General features: G+C 40.4%; 1 protein-coding gene across 6 annotated transcripts in view; it reads left to right on the top strand.

Annotated features, from left to right (window-relative positions):
• The window catches only part of LOC124613251 (protein phosphatase 1 regulatory subunit 12A), a 371,783-nt gene that overhangs the window by 161,457 nt on the left and 186,461 nt on the right, over positions 1–23,865 (top strand). For 5 of the 6 annotated variants that reach the window (XM_047141940.1, XM_047141942.1, XM_047141938.1 and 2 more), the window contains exons 5-9: positions 2,202–2,346; positions 4,476–4,618; positions 4,708–4,901; positions 9,592–9,687; positions 17,720–17,793. In XM_047141940.1, the coding sequence (XP_046997896.1) occupies positions 2,202–2,346; positions 4,476–4,618; positions 4,708–4,901; positions 9,592–9,687; positions 17,720–17,793 (652 nt within the window). The remainder of the gene's footprint in view (positions 1–2,201; positions 2,347–4,475; positions 4,619–4,707; positions 4,902–9,591; positions 9,688–17,719; positions 17,794–23,865) is intronic. The other variant, XM_047141939.1, reaches the window with a different exon arrangement.

Below are 23,865 nucleotides of genomic sequence, written 5' to 3'. Positions count from 1 at the left end.
GTCATTAATTCTGACATGCGCTACTATTTGGAGCCAGTTGCATTAAAGTTGTTCAGTATTGCTAGAACCTTCTCCACATCTCACCTGAGACCTCTTATCAAACAGAGTGCACACTGGGTTCTTTCCTGATCTACCGGGTGTTTCCCTGAAGGTCTCCATTACCCGCCAAACCTAGTGTGTGTGTGTGTGTGTGTGTGTGTGTGTGTGTGTGTGTGTGTGTGTGTGTGTGTGTGTGTCCAGAATTCGAGGAAAATAAACGATGGGTCCAAAAACGAGACGTTGTCGGCTGGCTATTAGTAGTAAAATCCTTTTATCGCCCACCCCAGCAATACTGGGAAGCACATTGCACATGTTGCTAAGGTATAAAGGCATCCACTTACAGGATGTGAAAACATTTGTAGATTTGTTTGAATTCTCGTATTTGACACCTTTTGTACTATAAACTTGTGTGCTATGATTTTAGTGCTACGGCACATTGATGATTTAATGAGTGTCATTTGTGGTACAGTTGGTTACAGTGAAGTGCCAAATAATGACATTTGTGGTTACTGATTTTAGACATTGTGTAAGTTGTATAATATAACTTAGTCACAACTGCCATATTGAAACTATAGTGTAGTTGATAGTCATGAATTACAAAGGCAGAGATGGCAGGTTAGACTCCAGCTACCATTTTTTTATGTTTTGGTAGTTTCCTATTCATTTAATATAAGAATAAACTTATTTAAGATATCTCTCCATCCGTTGGCGAGTTTTTTGGATCTTTTTAATGTACTAGGGAATGTGGACCAATGACTTACAAGGCTGCTATCTATATCACCAGCTGATTCCCTCACAGTCCAGTACAGTTTATGCTGCAAAGAGGACAAAATGGTTAGAATGTGGTCACAGGAATAAATGTTTTGTCTTAAGTGCCAAACAAGAGGAGTGATGCTTGTACAGTGTTGAAAGTAAGAATTATCACAACAAACATTGTTGAGCTGAGGTGCTATCATACGTGTTTGACAAATTGAAATGATTGATCCTACTGACGTCAAAGAAATGCTAAACAGAATTTTTAAATTGGGCCACATGTACAACATGGAAAGTTGAAAAAGTATTGTTCCTCTACGAGGAATTCACTGTTCAAGCCATCAATGAGTCCAAAATTTCCTTCGTGATTTTCTCCACTCTCCTTTAGCAATCACTAATAGTGTTAACAAAAATATTTTGTGTGTGTTCATTTTTGTAAATAACTGTAGTAGGTCGTTACAGTGCAGACAGCAATCACAATAGATACCACGTATGGCATGCTTCACGATAAGAAATACAGCCTTAGAGATGACTGCGTAAGGAGACAATTGTCAAGTTTACACATTCACCTTCAGCGTACTAGGTTACTGAAATGATTGGTAAGATCAAAAATTCAATAAACTAATCAAATTGACATCATTCAAAAATTTAATAATATTAACAAAGAGAAACACATTCATCACATCTGGCATTGGTAGTTCAGTGGCACTTAGCGTCGGTTTGATATTAGTCCAAAGTTGGTTGTTCCTTAGCCTTTTGACTGTTCCATTTTTCACATTGCCCATGGTTTCCTGTAGATATTTTCATCGCTTATGACTTCCCTCACACAGTCCCAGCAGTTAATGGCTAGGAAATTTTGAAGTGGCCAAATTGTAATTTTGAAAATTTCAGTCACGAATTGTATACTGTCAATTAGGTTGTGTTGATTATTTTTTGTGAGTATGCCCTTTCACACGATACCATAATTATAGAAAATTAATTCGCATTGGTTGCACAAAATTACTACTATTTAATCCACTTTGACTGGAATCTAAATATGGCTATAACATTGGATAGTAATTGTAGCTGGTTTATGATCCACAATATTTCTGATTTACTGGTACCATTAGTGCAAACTTGACCAACAAGTACAATCATCATTAAAAATATTTGATGCTTTATTGGACTTAAAAAGTTATAGATTTCAATTGCTGTTGAGTAGGAAGGGCAGAGCATTATAGCAGTTGTTCTTTTTTGATTACCATCAATGTTGGAACTACACTTTCCAAATATTGCCAGGTGAAAGAACTGTATAAAAGAACTTCACTTGGTTCTCACATAGGAGCAGTTACCAAGTTAATTACAATACTTTTTGTATTTAGATTTGTGTGTATCTTTGAAAGTGAAAATGATTTCATTTGTTTGATTAGAGTACTACTCCAAGGAGGTGCAGATGTAAATGTGCAAGACTTTGATGGCTGGACACCCCTCCATGCTGCAGCACATTGGGGCCAAAAAGAAGCATGTGAAATGCTGGTGGAAAATTTCTGTGATATGGAAATGAAGAACTATGTGGTATGGTACATTCACTAAACTCTGAACTCTGTATTTTCTCTTTGTTCCTTCCTTCTTGTATTCACACAGTGTCTCCATAAGTCTCATCACAAGGGAGAAACCTGGTAGATGGTATAAGGGTGGTAGAATAAATTTTCATACAAATGAAAACTTAATGAACAGTTAATTAAACTAAATTAGCATGAGTTGACTCTAATTAAAGACAAGTGGTGTATGTTATTTGTCATGGCAGTAGCAGTATTCTACTCCACATTAAAAACTAAAAATCGGTGTTGTACTTATGTATCAGTAAACAGCGACAGGGAAAGGTGGTGGTGGTTGGGAGGGGATGTTCCAAACTCTGCCATTTGTGTCTTTTTGCACAAATTCACAATTACATTAAACACAGTCTTTGGTGTCTGAATACTTGATATGTACTGGTTAACAGGTGACAGGCAACTGAAGGAACCACTCCTTGGGCACGAAGTGTTGAAATCACCAAATGTGCGAAGAGAGAATGGGTTTTGTGCATAAGGCTCCACATCATATACATCTGCAATTAATGTATGTTGTATTTCTTAGTGACATTATATTGGAAATCTGCACTAATTAAACAAGCACAGCCATGCTACATAGCAGCCAATCACTTGTAACTGGATAAAACGAGGACTTTTGCACATTTTCATTGCCTTCATGATTAGCAAGACCCATACAGAGAAAAGTTATGAAGCTAGTAGGCAAAAGTAACTTAACTTGATTTGATCACATAAAAAACCCAAAGATTTTTCAAGAGAGTGCAATCTGCAAAATCCATCTTAAACCACAAAACTTTGTATGGAAGTTGTAAAAGGTATACACTATAATTTGAAAGATATAATTGATTAAGATCACATCAGTTTGTGTTTGCACATTATATACCTGGTTTTTCCAGTCTCACAGGATCACCCAGGGAAAGGAAATTGAGAGTAGATGAACTTTCCAGTATGTGCAAGTCTTTCTTTGTATGTATCATTGTCGTAAAATAAAACTGGGTTTGTTATTAATGGCTATTGAGAGTGCAAGAAATTCCAAGAAAGTCTGAAATCACTGCCTTGCGGTCATAGATAATCTATAATTTTGTAAACACAGATATTTTCAGGAAATATATGGAGGACTATTTACAGCACAAAATGGATTTGTGTGTTAGGATGCATTGTTAGTTGAATAGAGGACAGTCATTTAGTCTTAATGATCAAATTTAACTTCATGGCCACGTGGTTTGAGCAGTCATGTCACAGACTGCGTGACCCCTCCTGCCGGAGGTCAGAGTCCTCCCTCTGGCATGGATGTGTGTGTGTTTTTCTTAGCATAAGTTAGTTTAAGTAGTGTGTAAGTCTATGGACTGATGAACTAAGCAGTTTGGTCCCTTAGGAATTCACACATATTTGAACATGTTTTTTAGCTTCGTGTTGGTTTGAGAACTGAAAAGGGACTTCTTCGTTTCATGGAAGTGGTTATGCTATCTGGGGTACCCAAAAACACCTTGCGATCCAATTAAATTATTTCAGTTTGCTATTATCTTTTTCTTAATTTTCCAAATTTCACAGAGACTTAACTGCAGTCATTGCATCTGGCATTCTGGGATAAAGGATGAGAGAGAAGATTAAGCAGCCTAGGGGAAGTTTCCAAAACATGCCAAATAAAATGTTTATAACTGTTCTAGTTTTTGCAGCATGTGTAGATGAAACTGTGGAATTTGGGAAAATAGCATGGGGATACTAGTGAGAGTCAAAGATGTGAAAAAAAGCTTGATGCCTCTGTTGGTAATGTTTGTTGTGGAACATAAAGTTATGGGCACATAAAGAAAAATGTACAAAAATATTAGTACATCATGTATTCATATCAGATGTTATTTACGTTCAGTGAAAGATGTGGAAAATTTCACTCTTTCTGAAATATAAGAACCTATACTGTAATATGTAATGTTTCGGTTAGTGACCGATGGATGATGATGGTAATCAGTGTGGTTGTATTATTTTGGGAAAGTGGTCTCTGAACTACAGAATTAAATGGTGAAAGTAACATTGAGTTCAGTGTATGCTGATGTTTTTTCCTCTCCCCCTCTGCCCCTCTGATATTGAAAATGTCTCATTCCTAAGTCTTTTGTTTAGGGTCAAACAGCCTTTGATATTGCTGACCCTGACATGATCCCAGTTCTTGAGGAACTGCAGAAGAGACAAGCTGCAATGCAGAGAGATCATGCTGCAAACAACGCAATTTTGCAGAAGAAGGGGACCAACAATTCCAAGAGAAGGTTCGTGGTTTTACTAAATGTGCATTGCTTTTATTTCACTCAGATCTCTCTCTCCCAAATCAATTAACATCCTTTGTTTTTAATATTAGGTCATCCATCACCCGAATGTCAGTAGCTGACAAGTCAAACCTTATAAATAAAGATGCATCATCTGAACGTCAGATTCTGGACCAGTCAATTTCAGAAGAAGATAGCACCAACAAAATGCTGAAAGTAAAAGTGGAAATTGAACCAGTATCTGACAAAGAAGATACAAGTGAACACTCTGATGTCAGTGAAGTTGGTAAGAGTAATAGTAACCTTCTGTTACAGAAAATCCACTGATTCTTTCTTGATCTCAGCATCAACAATTGATACGGTAATGTTGCAACTCTGAAATGCACTAGCGTAACTAAAAGTTTGGTGTAAGTTCCCGAGTGAATACTTAGTCTGGCTTGCTTTAAAATATTGGTTGTATTAAACATGGGACTGTTATTGCTTGGGTGATGGATTGTAATACGCAGTGTGCAGTGTGGTGTTTTCGCAGTTTTCTGCAGAGTGGAGTTGCATTACCACACAAGATTCCCTTTTTTAATCTAAGCCATACTATTTGTGTGCCTGTGAGATTTCTATCAGTGCAAGTCATGTTCCTTTCGGGACAGTATAAGTGTGTCTCACTGTGTAACATTCAAGGATCAGTGTAATTTAATGACAGTCTTATATATAGATGGAGTATACAATGCCTATAAATATTGAATTTTGACATTGCTGACCAAAACCTTTCATTTAGATGTGTTTTGTGTGGCTTTTGAAGCCTATCCTCATTCTCAGATGCAAAAAGAAATGACAAAAGCTGAAATAATATCTCTCTCTCTCTCTCTCTCTCTCTCTCTCTCTCTCTTTTCTCTCTCTCTCTCTCTCTCTCTCTCTCTCTCTCTCTCTCTCTCTCTCTGTGTGTGTGTGTGTGTGTGTGTGTGTGTGTGTGTGTTGCAAATTTATCTGGAGAATGTCTCGGGAGAAAGGAAAGGCAGTTCTGCATAAGGGGAATTAAATTCAGAAGTGAAAGGTTTTTTTTGGGGGTGGGAGGGGTGCAAGGTGATTCCATACAAAAAAAGACTGTTTTAAGCAGTGCTGGTAGTAATTTTCTGGTCCATAAATGGGAAAAGTGAAGAAGATTTAAGTGTTTATGGGACATAATTGAATTCAGGACTCCTAACAGACTGAACCCAACACTTTTTTCTTATGGAGCTGAAATCTTCAGACAGTAAAGCAGCTTTGATTACCATCCAAAGGGTGTTACTTTTTATAGTAAATATAACTGATCTGGGGGATATCATCAGAAACTCTGAGAGGATGTGTTCACGGATGGTGCTGTTGTTTATGGAAAAGCTGCCAATGGCAGACTGCTAGCAAAATGCAGGAAGCCTTGCTGAAGATCGATGCTTGTTGCAGGAACTGGCTGTTGATCCTCGGTGCAAATAAATTTAACGTACTGCACATAAGTCGGAGAAAAGGCCCTTTGGTGTTAGATTTTGTGATCACTGGATTCAGTGTGTTGCTGTCCTGAGGGGCATACAGGAGATCTACTATATAAAACTAATAGTAGGAGAAGCAGAAGGCAGATTGAGATTCGTACAAGAAAGAAGTGTCTTAAAAAATACCCATTTGATAAATTATTTAGTATTGTTCATCAGTTCTGGGATCGTTACCAGGTAGGATTAATGAAAGAACTGAATATCATGCAAAGAGGAGCAGGTCATTTTGTCACAGACTTGTGGACGCAACAAACAAACTGCAATTTCAGATGCTACAATAAAGGCATTGCCCATCAAGTAGAGGATTGTTGGTGAAGGTCTAAGAGCATGTATCTCAAGAAGACTTCAGACTTCGGATTTTTACTTCCTCACACATATATTTAATAGTGTTACTATAAGTGCCCACCATCACACACTACAAACGGATTGTGACGTATTGGTGTAGATGTAGATTTTCAAACTCGGCTTTGTTTTGTGCTGTTTGAGAAAGTTTGAAAGGTGACTAAAAAAATCATAAGACTAAGAGTACACAATCAGCTCATCAAAAACGAAACAGTGCAGATAACAGTGAGTAGGGATCTGAAAATGTGGCATCTATTATTGGCATAATTCATATCTGTTATGACAAAAGCTCTCTCTCTCTCTCTCTCTCTCTCTCTCTCTCTCTCTCTCTCTCTCTCTCTCAAATCAGGGATACATAGTTAAAAGGTTATCACACTACATGCCTGAAGACAAAGTCCTATTACATAATTGAAATTGACTATTTAAAATATAAAGCTTTTTGACTGAAATGTTCACTTTTGCAGAAACTTCAACAGTTTTTTCAGACACAACCTTTCCTTGTTCTCTTCTCCTGGCTGTCTTTTAAGCTTCCAGCAAATTATTGTTTTTTTTGAGTATCGGCAGCATTTTTCCTGCTAGTGAACAGCATGATTCTCTGATTTAAGGTGTTTCTCAATATTATTTTTCTTTTCCCACCCAGTTCAGCAAAACAAACTAGGCCCACGAACGTCAGAAAGGATGGTGATAGGGATTGCTGGTCCCTTTGAAGTTGAGGGTAGCCAACATACACTGTGCATGAGGACCAAGAAGTTAAGATAAAAGAAATTGGGGCTTATACAGAGGCATATAGAAAGTCATTTCTACCCCTCTCTATTTAAGAGTGGAACAGGGAAGGAAATGAGTAGATGCTGTACACGGTATCTTCTGCCAGGCGCCGTACGGTGGCTTGCGAATATCCGCCATTTGACCCATACTTGACAATTCTGCAAGTAGAACCAACAAAGTACTTAGCAAGAAGAAGATCTGAAAATAACTATTTGCACTGTAGAAGAAGACTTTCGAAGGAGTTGAAATACGTTGAGCGGTTTTGCTCGCAGGTCGCTATAGCGTAGAGTGCAGGTACTGTGAACTGGCAGTCAGCCGTGAGTGTTGACAAACTAGACTTACAACTGCTAGAAGGGATGGTCACAGAGGTTGCCGATCCATTCTGGAGTTGTGAGGGTGGTAATCGAACTCTGTAATGGACCAGGATTAGTGTTCTCATTCATTTCAGAATAAGAAAAGAGAACTAGGGAGCAATGCACAACACAAGGCATTCAGTAAAGGCTATGGTGCAGTTGTTTGCATAGGTTGGCACATGGTAACAAGGTAGTTTACTGTTACCTTTACTGGTATTTGATGCAACCAAAGTTCCAAACATTTCTCATTTAAAACTGTCACACTAGTATCTGCATTCACTAGTTTAAATTGGGCTACCAAAACCAGTTTTCATAAGCAAATTCCCCAATTGTGCTTCTGATTGATCATTTAAACATTCCAATATTGATTCTGGAAATGTGGTTCTAGTTGCCAGATTTAAACTTCAACTGATTTTTGCTCTCTGGTAAATGCATAACTGTTTTTGAAACATGCTTGAGTTGTCGGGTTTCAGCCATCGTGGGCATAGTGTCTTTTTTTTCCCAGTGAAAGAACTGGGTATAAAGTTGTCTACCTCTAACATTAAACTGAAAAGAATTCACCATTGTGCTGATTAAAATCAGAAACTGGAACAGCTGACTTCAATGTGTAGTGTCTGACCAGTTTAGCAAAACTGCCTCAACCTTTAACATGTATACACAACAACAAACAATGATTTCTGAAATTTAATTATTGCCTTTCCCAATTCTTCATGTGTAAATGTTACTACACCAATTTCTGAACTTTAAATAGCAGACAAACACACACATTTCTCTGTTCTAAGATGCTAGGTCCCACAGCTGAGTCCTGCATTGCATGGTGCAGTGTGTATAGAGACCATTCAGATACATCATTGTTTCATGCACGTTTTATTTTGTAAATACATTCTGATGCAAATTATCTTTCCAAATTATGCTTCACTACATATGCAATATTAATAATTGAAAATTTGTTACATTTTCAATATTTATATACAGGAAATGAAGTCATTTGAAACTATCTTCGATAAAATAGTTCATCTGCAAACAATCTGCTATGGCATAGAACTTATTAGGTAATTTTGCGTATTTAGGCAGAAATCGCATCTATATTTACATAAAACTGCGTTTGAAGGCATATTTATAACAGATGAAAATGAGATGGAAGTTGAGAAGTCATGTAATATAGTTCACATGTGGTAGATGGGCCAAAGAAGTTATTTACTGAATTCAAAGAAAGAAGAAAATATGAAGGTGGCTTCTTAATAGGTCAGCAGACGACTTTAGAAAGCACACACTATCAACCTGGAAGCATGCAGCTGAAGACCATACTACATGGAAGATAGCTTTTATCCAGCACTGGATTTCAAATGTAAAAGTCTCCAATCAAATAAGCAAAGATGTATGATGATATACAAGTTCCACAAGGGGAAAACAATCCTTCCTCTCTCTCTCTCTCTCTCTCTCTCTCTCTCTCTCTCTCTCTCTCTCTCTCTCTCTCTCTCTCTGTGTGTGTGTGTGTGTGTGTGTGTGTGTGTGTGTGTGTGTGTGTGTGTGTGTGTGTGTGTGTGTGTGTGTGTGGGGGGGGGGGGGGGGGTGTATGTGTATGCATGTGCGCCTCCTTGCCTGCCCCCCCCCCCCCCCCCCCCTCCCCGGTCTTGTTGTGTGAAGCTATTGTACTTACTTATTATTATTCTCTTGAGAGTGAGCCATGGATATTTAGCAAGAAATATATTATCGCTTGTTTGAAGTTTTTAGCTTTGCTCTTATCACTCACATTACTGTTTAATACGGGCTGCTTGAAATCTGGAGATGCAGTGTGTCTGTGACAGCATAAACTGGTAATTTAAGTACAATTATTCATTGTAAACATATTATCATTTTGAGATGCCAGAATCACCCTATAACAAACTTTACTCTCACAGAGCTTCCTGCATTCTGGATTAAACTGCTTTTCTTGTTGTTTGCTGGTGTGGGTGGGGAAAAGGTTTTATGTGATTTTCTTGCTTGCATGCTGCTGTAGAGGATCAAGAACAGTCCAGTGACTCCAGTGACTCTTCAGATGACACTGAAACATCTAATGGTAGTGAAACACAAAGTAGTGTTAATAGTGCAGAGGGTAAGTATTGATTTTTTTTCTTTAATATACTTCCTTGTCAGTCACCTAAACCTAAACACCCCCCTCCCTCTCTCTCTCTCTCTCTCTCTCTCTCTCTCTCTCTGCTGATTTCCTCTTAAAATTCTTTTTTTACTCCTTGTGCACTATTTTAATTTAAGACTAATCTCTAATGATATTCACGGCTAAAGACCCATGGATATAATTTTGGCATGTTGTCATCTGTCATGATATCGAGAGAAAAAGTAAGTAAATTTATTTGTTTGGAGACACTTTTAGGGTTTCCTGAACTGTTGGTTTAGAATTACGTGCGCACCTTATTGTTTATAAATGATACTTTTCACACCTACAAATTTCACTTTTCCGCCACTGCAGCATTGTGTCAAATCATCTCTTTCCCATCTGATGATTCACGATACTTACTTAAGACATGGATTTGAATTGTCCAGTTAGAGATATGGGGCAAAGTTATCTGGTTTACATTGCAGTTAATAGTTGCATCACTTATGAGGATAGAGAGACATCACACTTTTGGCCACATTGCAATTACTCTTTTTTACATTGTGTAATAAATTTGAGCGAATTTTTAGTGTAGTTACTTGCTTTCAAGTCAATAATTTTCTTATCCTGCTGTTTTTCAAGTTTCAACTTTTAAGTTGCTGATTATATTCAATTATTTGTCGATTTAAATCTTAGAGAATGGAGGGATGCGAAAGAGGAGGACTTTTCTGATTACACCCTCACAGAAGAAGAGTGATGATAATACTTGACCATATACACTGATGAGCCTAAACATTACGACCAACTGCTTGATATCATTTTGGTTTTTCTTTGAAACACAATGCCATAGCAACTCTGTGTGGGCTGGGTTTGACAAATCACATTTATGGAAGTATGTAGCTCCAAATATCTATGCAAGGATCAAGCAGCTCCCATAAATTACAGGCTAGTGGTTTATAGATATTGAGCTTGCACCCGATTGTGTCCCAGATGCATTCTATCATGTTCAGATCAGCTGACTTTAGTTGCCTCAACTTCGAAGTGAGTTCACAATCTTGCTCCTCAAACAACTGTAGCATGATTCTGGGCTTTTGAAAAGGACCCTTATACTTCTGGAAGATGCCATGGGTGTTGGGGAAGACACCAAGCATGAAATGAAGCAGGTGGTCAACAGTAATGTTCATAGTCGGTAGCTGTTGGTATGCCTTAGATTACTGTCACAGGGAAGCTCAGATGAATATACTCATTAGTGTAATACTAGCCAGTTGATCCTGTGTCAGTGGCACACTGCTACAACCAACTGGTGTAAAAAAGCATCACCAGGTCTTGTCCTGATAATCCCATGCCCACTGCAGTCATGATGTTGGTCCAATATGGGAACACATAGTGGTTGTCAGCTGCAGAACTTATTGTTAAACAATGTATATCGAACAGGGGACTCCAATGAAATATTTGTATCTGCACCAGGATTGTACTCTGTTGTCACCTTTGCCACAGATTGCATCCTACTTTGCATTACATAGCACGTAAACCTCCCAACTTCTACGTTCTGTCATACTAATGGTTTCACTGTTGTTAAGACACTTTCCTTAGGTGCTCTTGCAAACAGCTGATAAGCTTTACCTTTTCTGAGGGTCTTGTTCCTTTGCTCTGGGCTATAAGAATTGCCCTTTTGGTATAATTACTTTAATATACAACCACTATTGATAGGAACATATCCGCAGCAATGGGTTTCTGGTGTCAAGCTCCCATTGCCATGCTGTCTTGTGTTAAGCTGCATAAACGAGCACTTACAAACACAGACTCAAAAGATAAAAACAAGTAGTTATTCGCACTTGAAGTGCTTGTTTCACTTTTAACAAGGACACGCCTGATTCTCTGCTGCACTTATCCATGCTACTGCCCATCCATGAAAGTGTTCCTTTCATATAGAAGTAAACAGCGGTCATATCAGTTAAAAGTTCCATCAGGACTCTCTCTTGTGCACCAGCTAAACATGTGTATGGCACCAACAGACTGCAATCATTATCAACTGTTCATGGATTACAAAGATTTTACAAGGGACATGAGTAGACAACATAGTAGTGGTTATCAATGCAAAACTAGTCAAAAAGATCTCAAAAACCCATTGAACAAAGCAATACAGCTCTCTCCCATTTGTGCATTAGTGACATTATCAGACATATCTCAGAGAATTCCTGTTTTAAGTTCCTCAAATAGGTCAAGTTCCTTTCCTTTCTTGCCTATGTGCATCACCTCCAGATCTTCTTCTATGGCTTTCAGGGGACGACTAGTCTCATTTGACACCCACTGATCTACCGTAATAACCCAGTTTACAAGCACCAGGATGCTCTCCTCTATCTTGTCGAAAATTTTCTCCCAGTCTGTCCTATATATTTTGCCACATGACTTAACACGGTGTTTTATAAACAACTGCATATTCAAATTTATTTATCTTGTCCCAACATCGTGTTTGAAATGTATCCGATTGGTTGATTTGGTTGGGAGAATTTTTTGCTGTGAATGCCAATCAGACTTATTAAGCATTACGTTTCGAAATTTCAGCATCAGACTGAAGATCTAACATGGAAGTATTTCTACATCAAGTGATCTAAATATATTTGCCAGTTTCTTCAAAATTTCCCCAAAATACTTCGGTCATGATCTTTTTATCCCTAGCTATTTTCTCTTTACATTTCTTCTTGCCCATGTGGATAACACGATTCACCGTCCTTACATCGTACCCATTATTTATTAATGCTACTTCTTTATAAATTTATGGATGCCAAGACTGGTTATGAACTATAAGGTGTGTTCCAGTTCACATTCTGAAGTTGCCTCTTTACGCCTATGTTCTAAAATGAAATACAACCAGTACATTCAAACTGTGCTGTGAAGTCAGTTTTCTTGTGGAACTAGGTAAATTTACTGACAGTTCTATTGACATCTCCTTGGTTCCATTTACAAGCAGCAATGTGTCGTCTACATAGTGTTTATGATATGCGACCTAAGGCCACATAAGGGGAGCTCCTTCGTAGCTGATTCTTGGGACTAGTGGCAGGATTTGGAACATTTGAGGATATGGCATGGGAAACAGGAAATCCATTTGTGGACTAGGTATACTTTTTGGGGGGGGGGGTGTTTATACCTGTCTGAAAAGGCCCTTGTGAGACCTACAGCATGTTGGGCAGGGGAGTTCTCATCACTGCAGCTAAGTCGTCTAGACTCTGTGGAAGGGGCTTTTTGGTGTTAGGGTGGTTAGTGGATTTAATGTGGACAGAAGTGTGGATAGACCCATCAGCGAGGTGGAGGACAACGGCCAGGAAGATGACATGTTGGTTAGAGGAGGACAAGGTTACAAGGATGGGGGATGTTGAGGTTGTGAAGGAATATGGATAGGGTGTCATGGCACTGAGTCGAGATCGTGAAGATATCATCAGTGAACTTGAACCACACTAAGGGTTGGGATTTTTGGGAGGCTCCCCCTTGACAGCCAGTGTCACCCTGGACTTGAACAACTGAACCATATCCTTCAACAAGGCTTTATTTATCTTTCATCCTGCTTTGAAATGAGGAATATCCTACCTAAGATCCTTCTCATCCCTCCTGAAGTGGTGGTGTCACTCAATCTCCACAACATCCTAGTCCTTTCCTATGCCACTTCCACTTGCCCCTGTGGCTGAACAAGGTACAAGACCTGCCCAATCCACACACCCAGCACCACCTACTCCTGTCCTGTCACAGGCTTATCCTACTCTATCAGAGGCAGCACTACCTATGAAAGCAGCCATGTCATATATAAACTCTGCTGCAAAAGCTGCACAGCCTTTTATGTTGATATGACTACCAGCCAGCTGTCCACCAGGATGAATGGCCACCACTAAACTGTTGTCAAGAACAGAGTTGACTACCCAGAGACACAATATGCAGCTGGCACAACATGCTCAGATTCTGTGGTTGGTTCACAACCCAAGCCATCTGAATACTTCACTTTACCACCAGCTTCTCTCTACTATGCAGATGGAAGTCATCCTTATAACACATCCTCCTCACCCATAATCGTCCTGGTCTCAATCTCAAGTAACCTACTGTCCCTGTGTCCTCCGCCTAAAAGTTTGCCCTTCCTCTGTACTGTCACCCCCTCCCCCCTCCCCCCTTTCCTCCTAGTTCACACCCCATGTAGCCACAAGCATATGCTGCTTCGCACCAGTCAGTGCAGCTATACCTGCCACCCGTCCCTCCTGCACTCCTAGCTGGCAAACTGGTCTCCTTCTGAACCAATAGCCACCCATCCACAGTCTCTTTCCTTACTTCCCACCCCCTCTCCCTCTACCCACCCCACTCAACACTACCCTCACCACAACCAGATCACCTGCCACAAAATAGCATTGATAAAGGATGAGTCTAAACTAGCAAGTTTTCCTTCTTTTGTTTGTGCCTATCGACGATTTGATGCTTCTACTTTTCAGTGAGTGGTCTCCTTTAATCCTAAAGTATTTACAAAAGTAACTGAAAGTAAGGCAAGGACTTCACGTCCAAATAACTTCATTTGATTTTATTTTTTGTGCTTTTTAAGTGCCTGTTTATGTATGGTTAACGCAAGCAGTCAAATGATGGCAATTTGACTCCCAAATGCATTGCTGAGGATTATGTTTCTAACGTTAATGGTTTGTGCTAATGTAATTCTAATGATTATCTTCACAATTGATACCTCAGGTCCTAAAGATCGACAGTTTTAGAAATCGACACTTCTTCAAAGTCGCTTCTGTCAGCAGATTTGTTTGGCATTTGTAGCCTATCTCCAATGTTATTCAGTCTGTATATTGAGCAAGCAGTAAAGGAAACAAAAGAAAAATTCTGAGTAGGACTTAAAATCCATGGAGAAGAAATAAAAACTTGAGGTTCGCCAATGACATTCTAAGTCTGTCAGACAGCAAAGGATCCGAAAGAGCAGTTGCACGGAATGAGCAGTGTCCTGAAAGGAGGGTGTAAGATGAACACCAACAAAATTAGAACGGAGAATAATGGAATGTAGTTGAATTAAATCAGGTGGTGCTGAGGGTATTAGACTAGGGCTGTGTCCTACGTGAGCAACAGAAGCGAGCGACTGCTGGATACGCAGCACTCCAGCGACAAACAGCAACATTGGGTGAAAACCTTGGGTGTCCTCTGTGCGAATGACCATGTCACGCTACAAGATGGCTGCTTAGAGCCAACCAGCCGTTTTTACAAAACGGTGTCCTTAACCTGTAGAATACTGTAGCTGGAGAGTAAGGCTACAGAATTAGGTTCACTTTAAAAATAAAGCAAAAAGAATGCTGTGCATTAAATTTACAAAGGGAGGGATCTCCCTGGAGAATTTCATAAGTATCGTCAACTATGAAGATCACCAGACAAGTTCTTCGAATACATGTGAATGAGCAGAGGAGCATTTGACTATCTCATCAATAAATTAGGTACGAATTATTTTTTTACATGATCAAGAACTTCTAGCAGCCAATTAATGCAGAGGAATGACTATTACGTGCTAACTACACTCATGAGCACACAGTGGCCCCAGCGAACAATAGCTAGCTGTGGTGTAGTGGTAGTATATACAGTTCTTAATTACGTTTGATGAAAAGGTCCTAGGTTTGTTTCCCAGTTGTTCTTACATTTTTACTGACTCAGTTAAGATTCTGTATACTAAGTTTTATGTATACTGTCTACACTGCATCGCTAAGTATATTTTTAAGATCTTGCCAAAGAACTTGATCTTCACAACTATCCCACACATTTAATTCCTAATAAATTACAATGAACCATGAAATTTTACAGATATTTGATATTATGAACATAATTAATCAGCAGTCAGTGTTACGGCCAACAGTGTTAAGGCCAAGTGTTTCGATTACTCTAAATAGTCTGTAAAAGAAAAGCTTACAGCATTTTTGAAAAGAAAGTCAATCATTTTGTGTAATGATTTGTCTAAAAGTATGAAATAAAAAATATTAAGGAAACGTTTGGTGCACCTCATTTTCTGTTCATGGTTTCGAGCATCATTCAAAGGCACATAGAATGTTTCTCTGATCTACTTATTTCCTTTACACAAATCATTTCATAAAATATTTGACTGATTTCTTCCATTTTTGAATTTCAAGTTTTGTTCAGAAAGCATGATCTTACTGACTCCTTGTTTGCCTTCCTAACGTACTTGATTTGAAGGAAGCCTTTTTGACGTTTAAATACCGCACCAATGTATCTTTCTACGTGCAAAATAGCTAGGTCTTGAACAGATGACATTTTTGACACTTCATTTACTACAGCTTTTCATGAAATATTTCAATATTTCCTCAGCTTATTAATTAAGTTTTCATTCATTACCCTGATTACTTTCTAGCAGTTAATATTTTCAGGCCAAGCTAGACCTCATGCTGGTCACTTTGATACCTAATTTACCTGTTTCTCTCCCTTTGTTTGGCTATGAAAATTTGTACAAAACCTCATGGTGTAAGTTATAGGGAGTCTTGTTTTCGCTCTGCTCACGCATTTACAAAAATGTATCGAGCGTTACCCACATGATAAAATAGTCCTTTCTGTGTGCTGTCATTTCCAAAATTCGTTGTTTCGATATCTTGAACCTGTTATGAGGTACGACGATTTTTATGTCCACTTGATTCCCAAAGCACAGGAAAGGTTCAGACGCGCAGCGAGTGCACCGTCTGCGGATATAACAACCAATATCTCAAGAATGAAAAGATATCATTCCAGTCCCAACATTAAATACAATTTAGATATATTGATTACATTTCATACGCAATAATGTATGGTCTTAAATGAACTATGTGGAAAGTCTGCACAATGTGATTTTACCTCCGCAAATTCTTAAAAATTTCATGCAACCATGTACTCAATAACTAAAATAAATTTTGACCTTTATCATGTAAGGATATCAATGTATAGGTTGCAGAAGAATCAAATTTTTTCACCAAATAGTTTTCTGAAATCGTATGTTAAGTAATTCATACCTGCCATCGCGTCTGCTCCACTGCGTTGCCAAGAAGACGTGTGTGTCGCTCTGTGTCGCGCGTGCTGCAGCGACAAGATTCTAACACATTTGAATTCAAACATCGCCAGTTGCAGCGGGAGACAGGTAGCGACACAGATGTTGCTCACGTAGGACATTTTGTAACTACACCTGCGGTTGTGTTTTGTCACCTGAAGCTGTCGCTCACGTAGGACATGGCCTAGGAAATGGGACACCGAAAGTAGTAAGAGTTGTACTGTTTGAGGAGCAAAATAACTGATGATGGTCAAAGTAGAGGAGATATAAAATGTAGGCTTGTGATGGTAAGGAAAGCGTTTCTGAAGAAGAGAAATTTGTTAACATCGAGTATAGATTTAAGTGTCGGGAAGACTTTTCTGAGAGTATACATATGCATGGAGTGTACCCATGTATGGAAATGAAACATGGCTGATAAATAGTTTAAACAGGAAGAGAATAGAAGCTTTAGAAATGTTGCTGCCGAAGAATGCTGAAAATCAGGTGGGTAGGTCACGTAACTAATGAGGAGGTACTGAGTAGAATTGGGGAGGACTTTGTGGCACAACCTGACTAAAAGAAGGGATCAGTTGATAGGACATGTTCTGAGGCATCAATGGATCACCAATTTAGTATTGGAGGGAAGTGTGGAGGGTAAAAATCGTAGAGGGAGACCAAGAGATGAATACACTAAGCAGTTTCAGAAGGATGTAGGTTGGTAGGTTGTAGTAGTTACTCAGAGATGAAGAGGCTTACACAGGATAGAGTAGCATGGAGACCTGCATCAAACCAGTCTCTGGAGTGAAGGACATAACAACAACATTATTGCTAGAATGTTTTGGTTACATTCAGTCTGGCAGTGAGCAGTGATCGTGATTTTTGGCTCATAAGTGCATATTGTCCATATGATAATGCTTGCACAAGAGTACTGTGTGTGTGTGTGTGTGTGTGTGTGATTTGAAATTTGTCAGAACTTTGAAATTTTGAACAAAACTTTTAACCTTATCTTTTCAGAGAAGAAAAACAAGGCTAATAGGGATGATACTGCCAAAACAACAAGCATAGAAACCAACAAATTAGTTCCTAACGTAAGTAATCCTACAACACAACACATTTTAATAGCTTTCTAATTATCTTGAAAGTAACATACTATGAAGGGGAAAAGAAGTCTCTGAATACAGTAGTTTAATTGTTGGAGGGGCCCAGTGTGGAATGGAAGTGGTATAGATGATGATTTGGTATTGGGAACGATGAACTGATGCCAGAATAGGTGTACCTTATACTTACTAAAAAAAGGTTTTAAAAGGTAAGACTGACTGAGTTCATTAAATTACAGTGGATGCAGCTGGGTCATATGTTCAGGTTCCTTTTACTATGTGCAGAGAGGGTAAACTGCTTTAAGGTGAATTCAGCTGACCAGCATCCTTCAATAAGTGAAGTAAACTGTAGAGTGTATCACCTATTTCAAAATGATATGGAAAACTGTGGGCAAAGTCAAATAATTAAGATGATTTTGAGTAGTCATAGATACACATTAACTCGTTTGTATATTTCTTGTGGATGAGTAGAGTTAGTATTTATTTCAAAAACAACATTCTTTTTAGATAAGTTGTTGTTTCAGAAATCGTTGAGAACAGCAGCTTATGCAGCAACAAATGATTGTATTGAGATTTCATGAAAGTGTGTTGAACCGATTTTGAGTGACAATAGATATATTCATATGTGAGTACTTTAGTGTTGGACTTCCAGGAGTATTCTACAGAGAAAGAAGAAATGGAATGCCACCTTTCCTCATTCAGAATACATCATGACTTTCTCAACAATAATAGAGGGTGAAGCACTACAGTACTAAATAAATAAATAAATAAATAAATGTGAATGGTGTTAATATTAGAGTCTTACTTCATAAGATATTGATCTTTACATTGGGAAGTGTCAGAACTGGACTAAACAGTAGACATGCATGCAACAAATTTAGTCACCAACACACTTGCAGTAATCATTCATACGACTTGATAAAGATCACAGTCCTAAAAGGAATACAGTAATTAATGAATGTATGGTGTGCCTATGAATATCAAATATTTTATCACTTTCTGTGAAGTCTCCTGTGCATAAGATAGAAGAATGGCATGGGCTGATACCCAGCGCAGAACTAAAAGGCACCAAGGTACGACTTAAGATCGCATTAAAACTTAAAGCACACACGATTCCCATTTGCAGCATATCATTGTAAGCTATATTGTAAAGACTTTACCTATTAAGGTGCTTGAAGCATTAGTTGTGATAGCAGGGTGTGTAAATTTATTCATTAAACAATGGAAACTCCAGGTAGGAAGATCATCCTCCAGGTAGGAAGATCATCAATTTTGGAAAATATAGATTGCTACTTACCGTAAAGATGACACATTAAGTTGCACACAGGTACTATTAAAGCACCTACACATATGCTTTCATCCATAGCCTTCATCAGAAAATTAACAGAAACACACACCATTCATTCACACAAGCAACCACACCTCACACACACAAGACTGGCAGATCGGGCCAAAATACACCTATCATGTGGGATGAAAGGAGCAATCTGGAGGGGTTGGGGAGGGGAAAGGGGTAGCGGTGTACAGGTGGAGGGAGAGAGAAGCACTGTCTGGCAGAGTATGCAGGGACTAGATGCCAACATGCGGAGTGTTAGGAGCTCGTAGGGCAGGGAGATGGGGAACAGGGAACGAAAAAGAGGAGGAGTGGGGGAGATGTGCAGGTGCATTGGCAGAGGGTGGCAAACAAAGAGGGTGGAAGACAAGCTTGGGGAGGAGGTGACAGAGCAGGGAGGGTGAAGGGTGTGAGGCTAGTACGTTACTGTAGGTTGAGGCCAAGATAATTATGGGAGCAGGGAAAGTGCTGTAAGCATAACTTCCACCTGTACAGTTCAACTTTCGCTGGTGGTGGAGGGAAGGATCCCAATGGCTTGGGTACTGAAGTAGCCATTGCAGTTGAGCATGTTATGCTTAGCTGCATATTGTGCCACAGGGTGGTCTACTTCGCTCTTGGACACAATTTGGCACTGACCATCCATCCTGGTGGACAGCTGGTTGTTAGTCATACCAGTATAAAAAGCCATGCATTGATTGCAGCAGACATGGTAAATGGCATGGCTGCTTTCACAGGTGGCCCAGCCCCTGATGGGGTAGGATAAACTGTGACAGGACTGGAATAGGACCGAGCGAGTTGTTGCAGTGATGTCAGCGTACTGGACTTGCATTCGAGAGGACAACCATCCAGCCTGTGTCTGAACAACTTGATTTAGGTTTTCCATGATTTCTCTAAATCACTTTGGGCAAATGCTGGGATGGTTCCTTTGAAAGATTATGGCCGATTTCCTTCCCCATTCTTTGCTAATCTGGTGGGACCAATGACCTTGCTATTTCGTCCCCTCCCTCAAATCAGCCAACCATCCAACTGGTATAGGAAGTGCCTGGGTGGGTTTGATTTGGCAGGCCTTGCACCACTGTGGCAAGGGGTTGGGATTGAGAATGGCATGCGGGTGAACTAGAATGTTGTGGAGGTTGGGTGGGTGATGGAACACCACTTTAAGAGGAGCGAGAGGGATTTTGGGTAGGATGCCCCTCATTGCAGGTCATGGTGATAGGTAATCAAAGCCCTGACAAAGGATGTGGTTCAGTTGTTCCAGTCCAGGGTGGTAATGGGTGACAAATGGGGCACTCCTTTGTCCCTGGTTCTTGTGGTTGGTGGGAGGGTTGGGGGTGTGAGGGGAAGTGGCACAGGAGATCTGTTTGTGGACTAGGTCTGAGGGATAGTGCTTGTCTGTGTAGGCCTTGAGGAGAACCTCAGTGTACTGAGCAAGAGAGTTCTTGTCACTGCAGCTACACTGTCCCCAGGTAGGCAGCCAATATACGAGGAAGTTTTTGGTGTGAAAGGGATGACAGCTGTTGAAATGCAGGTACTGTTGGCAGTTGGTGGGTTTAATGTGGACAGAGGTACGGATGGAGCCATCAGAAAGGAGGAGGCAACATCTAGGAAATTGGCACACTTAAGTTCAGGAGGACCATGTGAAGTGGATGGAAGAGAAGATTTTGAGGTTGCTGTTGAATCCTGTCTAGTCGTTGAATATGGGGTGTCTAAGAAACCTACTTTCTTGGGTCACTAGACAACACTTCAAGCAAATCGTATTAATGAGTTTTATTACAAAAAGGAAAAAATACAATACCTAACTTCGTGTGAAACAGATGTGTCGCAGGCAAAGGTCAACAGACAAGATAAGAAATCTCTTCAGTATAACAATTCCAAGTTTGAGCTACATAAAATGTACAAGCAAAGTAATGAGCTTTAACGCTTCTGTTCAGGTCACTGGTTTTGAAGCTTCTCGTAGAACTGGGCCGCGGCCAGTCGGGCCGGCGCTTACATTCTCTTCGCATAGAGGCCACTGCTATCTTGTTGTCGTGGAGAGGGGTCAATCAACGTGCAATTGGCTGATGTCTTCTTCACAGCCCTCTCTGCTCTCTCATTCCCAACTGGCGTGCCAGCACTTGCCTTTACGTCGTAACAGTAGCATAGGTATTATCAGTGAACCTGAACCTTACTGGGGATATGGCATTTTGGGAGGCCAGGAAGGTCTCCTCTAGATGGCATAGGAGGGCACCGTGCAGGTGCCCATGACTATGCTGCTCAATTGTTTGTACTTTTAACTTCCCTTCAAGGGAGTAGTAGTTGCGGGTTCTGATAAAATTAGTAAGGTGTATGAGGAATGAAGTATTGGGTTTGGAGTCTAATGGATGTTGGGAAAGGTAGTGTTCAAAAGCGGTAAGACCATGGGCATGAGTGAAGTTTGTGTATAGAGAGATGGCATCACCAGTAACCAGAAGGTAAAGGTGTGGGGATGGTGGAGAGTCGGCGAAGGAAGTGATTGGTATCTTCGATGTGGGACGTTAGATTAAGGGCAGTTGGTTGGATGTATTGTTCGGTGGTAATCGAAATTCTTTCAATGGGGCGCAGTAACCAGCTATAGTGGGGCATCCAGAGATGTCGGGTTTGTGGATTTTGGTGAGCATATGTAAGGTGGATGTATGGGGTGTCATTGGGGTGAGGAGGTTAATGGATTTAGAGGAGAAGTTCTGGGAAGGACCTAAGGCTTTAAGCATGGTTTGGAAGTTGTGTTGGACTTCTGGGATGATATCTCTCTGGCAGAGTTTATAGGTGGAGGAATCAGATAATTGGCGGAGACCTTCTACCAAGTAGTCACTGTAATCCATAACAGTGGAGGAACCTTTGTTAGCCAGTAGGGTGATTAGGTCAGGATTTATTTTGAGGTCTGCCAGAGTGATCCCATACCTTAAATAACAACTTCCAATCCCTGTTTAAAGCCTTAGGCCCTTTCCAAAACTTCTCTTCCAAGTCCATTTCTCTCTTTAACCCAATGACACACCGCACACCCACCTTCTACATGCTCCCCAAAATCCACAAATCCAACAATCCTGGATGCCCCATTGTAGCTGGTTATTGTGCATGCACTGAAAAAGTTTGGCGCTAACTGACAAACACCTCAAACCATTAGCCTGTAATCTAATCTCCTACAGCAAAGATACCAACCACTTCCTTCATTGACTCACCACTATCCTCACACCTTTATCACCTGGATCCTTACTCAACATTGTTGACACCACCTCCCCACAAACAAACATCCCTCATGCCCACGGTTTTTGAACACTATCTTTCCCAATTTCATTCAGACTTCAAACCCAGTACTTCATTTCTCATACACCTTTACTAACTTTATCCTAATCACAACTACTTCTCCTTTGAAAGGAAGTTAAATACACACACAATTCTGCAGCACAGCGATGGGCACCTACATGGCACCCTCATATGCCAACCTGTATATGGCCATCTATAGACTGCCTCTCTAGACTCTCAAAAAGCTGTACCCTAATCTGGTTCAGGTTCATTGATGATATCATCATTCCTACAGAACCTTAGCATCTTCTCTCCATCTGCTTCACCCGGTCCTCCTGAACCCAATGTGCCACCTTCCTAGACACTGCCTTCTCCTCTCTAGTAGCTCCATCTGGGCCTCTGTCAACATTAAACCCACCATTGCCAACAGTACCTGCATTTAGACAGTTGTTACCCCTTTCACACAAAAAAGTCCATCCCATACAGCCTGGCCTGCTGGGAGATGGCGTATCTACAGCAACAGGAAATACCGTGCTCAGTATGCTGAGGGTATCACTGAGGCCTTCACAGAAAGGTACTGTCCTCCCACACCTCATCCACAAACAGATCTCCTGTGCCATTTCCCCTTACACCACCAATCCTCTTCCCACGCCCATGAACCGACCAGAAACTAGTGACCTCTTCGTCACCCAGTACCACCCCAGATTGGAACAGCTGAACCACAACCATCGCCATTGCTTTGATTACTTATCATTATGCCTTGAAATGAGGGACATCCTACCCGAGATCGTTCCTACCTCTCCTAAAGTGGTGTTGCGTCACCCACCCAACCTCCCCATCATCCTCGTCCCTCCCTATGCCACTCCCAATCCCAACTCCTTGCCACAAGTATCATGCCGCTGTGGGAGTCCCAGGTGCAAGAGCTGCCCAATCCACACATCCAACACTTCCTATTCCAGTACTGTCACCTGTGAAGGCAGCCATGTCATTTACTAGGTCTGCTGCAATCATTGCACAGCTTTTTATATTGGAGTGACTATCAACCTGCCAACCACCAAAATGAACAGCCACCGCCAAACTGTGGCTAAGAGCAAAGTATGCTTGTGGCGTACCACATTTGACTTAAATGGCTGCTTGACTTCCTGAGCCATCATGATCCTCCCCTCCACCACCAGCATTTTTAAATGGCACATGTGGGAGTTGTCCATACAAATCATTCTCTGCTCCCATTATTATTCCCATCTCAACCTACAGTAACAAACTGTCCCAACACCCTTGACCCAACAGTTTCCACGCCATCTGTCCTATCACCCCCCATTCTCATCTCCTTACCCTCTTTATTTGCAACCCTCTGCCAATGCACCCACCCATATTTTCCTGCTCCTTTCCTTTTTTGCTCTGTTTCCCCCAACTCCCTACCCCACAACCTTCTGTCACTGTACCTATTGGCGTTTTAGTCCCTGCGCACTTTG

This window comes from Schistocerca americana, chromosome 4 (genome assembly GCF_021461395.2).
Source record: "Schistocerca americana isolate TAMUIC-IGC-003095 chromosome 4, iqSchAmer2.1, whole genome shotgun sequence".
Taxonomy (NCBI): Eukaryota; Metazoa; Arthropoda; class Insecta; order Orthoptera; family Acrididae; genus Schistocerca; species Schistocerca americana.
The sequence above is the reverse complement of the archived record's forward strand: the minus strand, read 5'-3'. Positions and strand labels throughout refer to the sequence as shown.